Raw genomic sequence first — 1,336 nt, 5'->3', positions numbered from 1 at the left:
ATTACTGACATTGAATGAATTTAGGAGAGTATGGTGAAAACAAAAATCCAGATGACAGCATTCCACATGGCAAATAATTACATGACAATTGTGATCCTTGCAAGGATAAACTAGTTCAGGTGAAAAGGACTTCAGGTAGAAAAATAGAGAAACTATCATGAGCAAAGTGAAAGTCCTGTAGGAGAGGAAAATCTAATAACTTTTTTTCTTTTCTGTGGTGACCCTTATGTGTTGTCAAATTTGGAAACTATTACTACAGTGACCTTTGATATTTATTATTTTTTCATCAAGAAAATCTTCTATCTGTTTTCAATTCTAAAATAAGCATGCAACTCTTAATTGATGAATTCAGTGAAGTTCAATGGTTATGGAATGTACTTTCCTAGAAATAAAAGAGAAGTAGGATAGTATATGGCAAAAATCATTTTACTACTCTTCTGTTCTGGTGACAGTTGTCAAATCAATTCATTACCCGTGCCCTAGATTCCTCAGCTACAAAGTGTTGGGATTAGAATCCATGGTCATTGAGGTAATGTCCAGTTCTAGATATATGATATTATGAATTTTTTATATAGGACACCATTGATTCTCAACAGTTCCCATGATGGAAGAAATAGGACATTAGTGTATTGTTTATGGACACCATGCAACTCCATTACTTTAGTGTTCAGATTATCTACGACTTCCTTTTTTTTATGCTCTTCCATTAATTGTGGCATCATATCTACTGGATCTCTGAAGACAAATGATATCCAGTGAGCTGATCTTAGGTGTGGCATTCTCGTTTCAATGTGCCATTGGTTTTGTAGGGCATTCACTGCTGCTCATGCTTTATGTTTTTATCTCCTTCAAAAATCCTCAACAGAAGAAGCCAGTGGACTTGATTCTTGCTCATTTGACTCTGGCCAATATGGTAACACTATTTACCACAGGCATCCCAGAAATCATGTTTTGTTTTGGGATGAGACTTGTTTTAGATGATTTAGGGTGTAAGGCCATCATGTACATTTACAGATTTTCCCGTGGACTTTCTATCTGCACAACAAGTCTTGTGAGTATGTTCCAGGCCCTCATCATCAGTTCCAACAACTCTGTGTGGGCTAGCATCAAAGTCAGAGCCGCCAAATACATTTTACATTATTTACTCTTTTTCTGGGTCACCGATGCATTGATCTACATCAGGGTCATTGAAGTCACTGAAGCAACCAAAAATGCCACAATTTCTAGCTATCGTTATGCTTCACATATTTTCATAGTCAGTTCAATAAGAGATAATGATCAATTAAGTGCTGCATTTATGTTTGCTATGACTCTTCATGACCTTCTCTTTCATTTT

At 36.0% G+C, this 1,336-nt stretch overlaps 1 protein-coding gene across 1 annotated transcript in view; it reads left to right on the top strand.

The window, feature by feature from the left end:
* Positions 1–745: 745 nt before the first annotated feature.
* The window catches only part of LOC114028999 (vomeronasal type-1 receptor 3-like), an 880-nt gene continuing 289 nt past the window's right edge, over positions 746–1,336 (top strand). Inside the window, 1 exon segment of the mRNA XM_027843357.1 lies at positions 746–1,335. Within this exon segment, the coding sequence (XP_027699158.1) occupies positions 746–1,335 (590 nt within the window).

The sequence above is a fragment of the Vombatus ursinus genome, unplaced genomic scaffold (genome assembly GCF_900497805.2).
Source record: "Vombatus ursinus unplaced genomic scaffold, bare-nosed wombat genome assembly UNPS02014908.1, whole genome shotgun sequence".
NCBI lineage: Eukaryota > Metazoa > Chordata > Mammalia > Diprotodontia > Vombatidae > Vombatus > Vombatus ursinus.
This window is presented reverse-complemented; position numbering and strand designations above follow the sequence as displayed.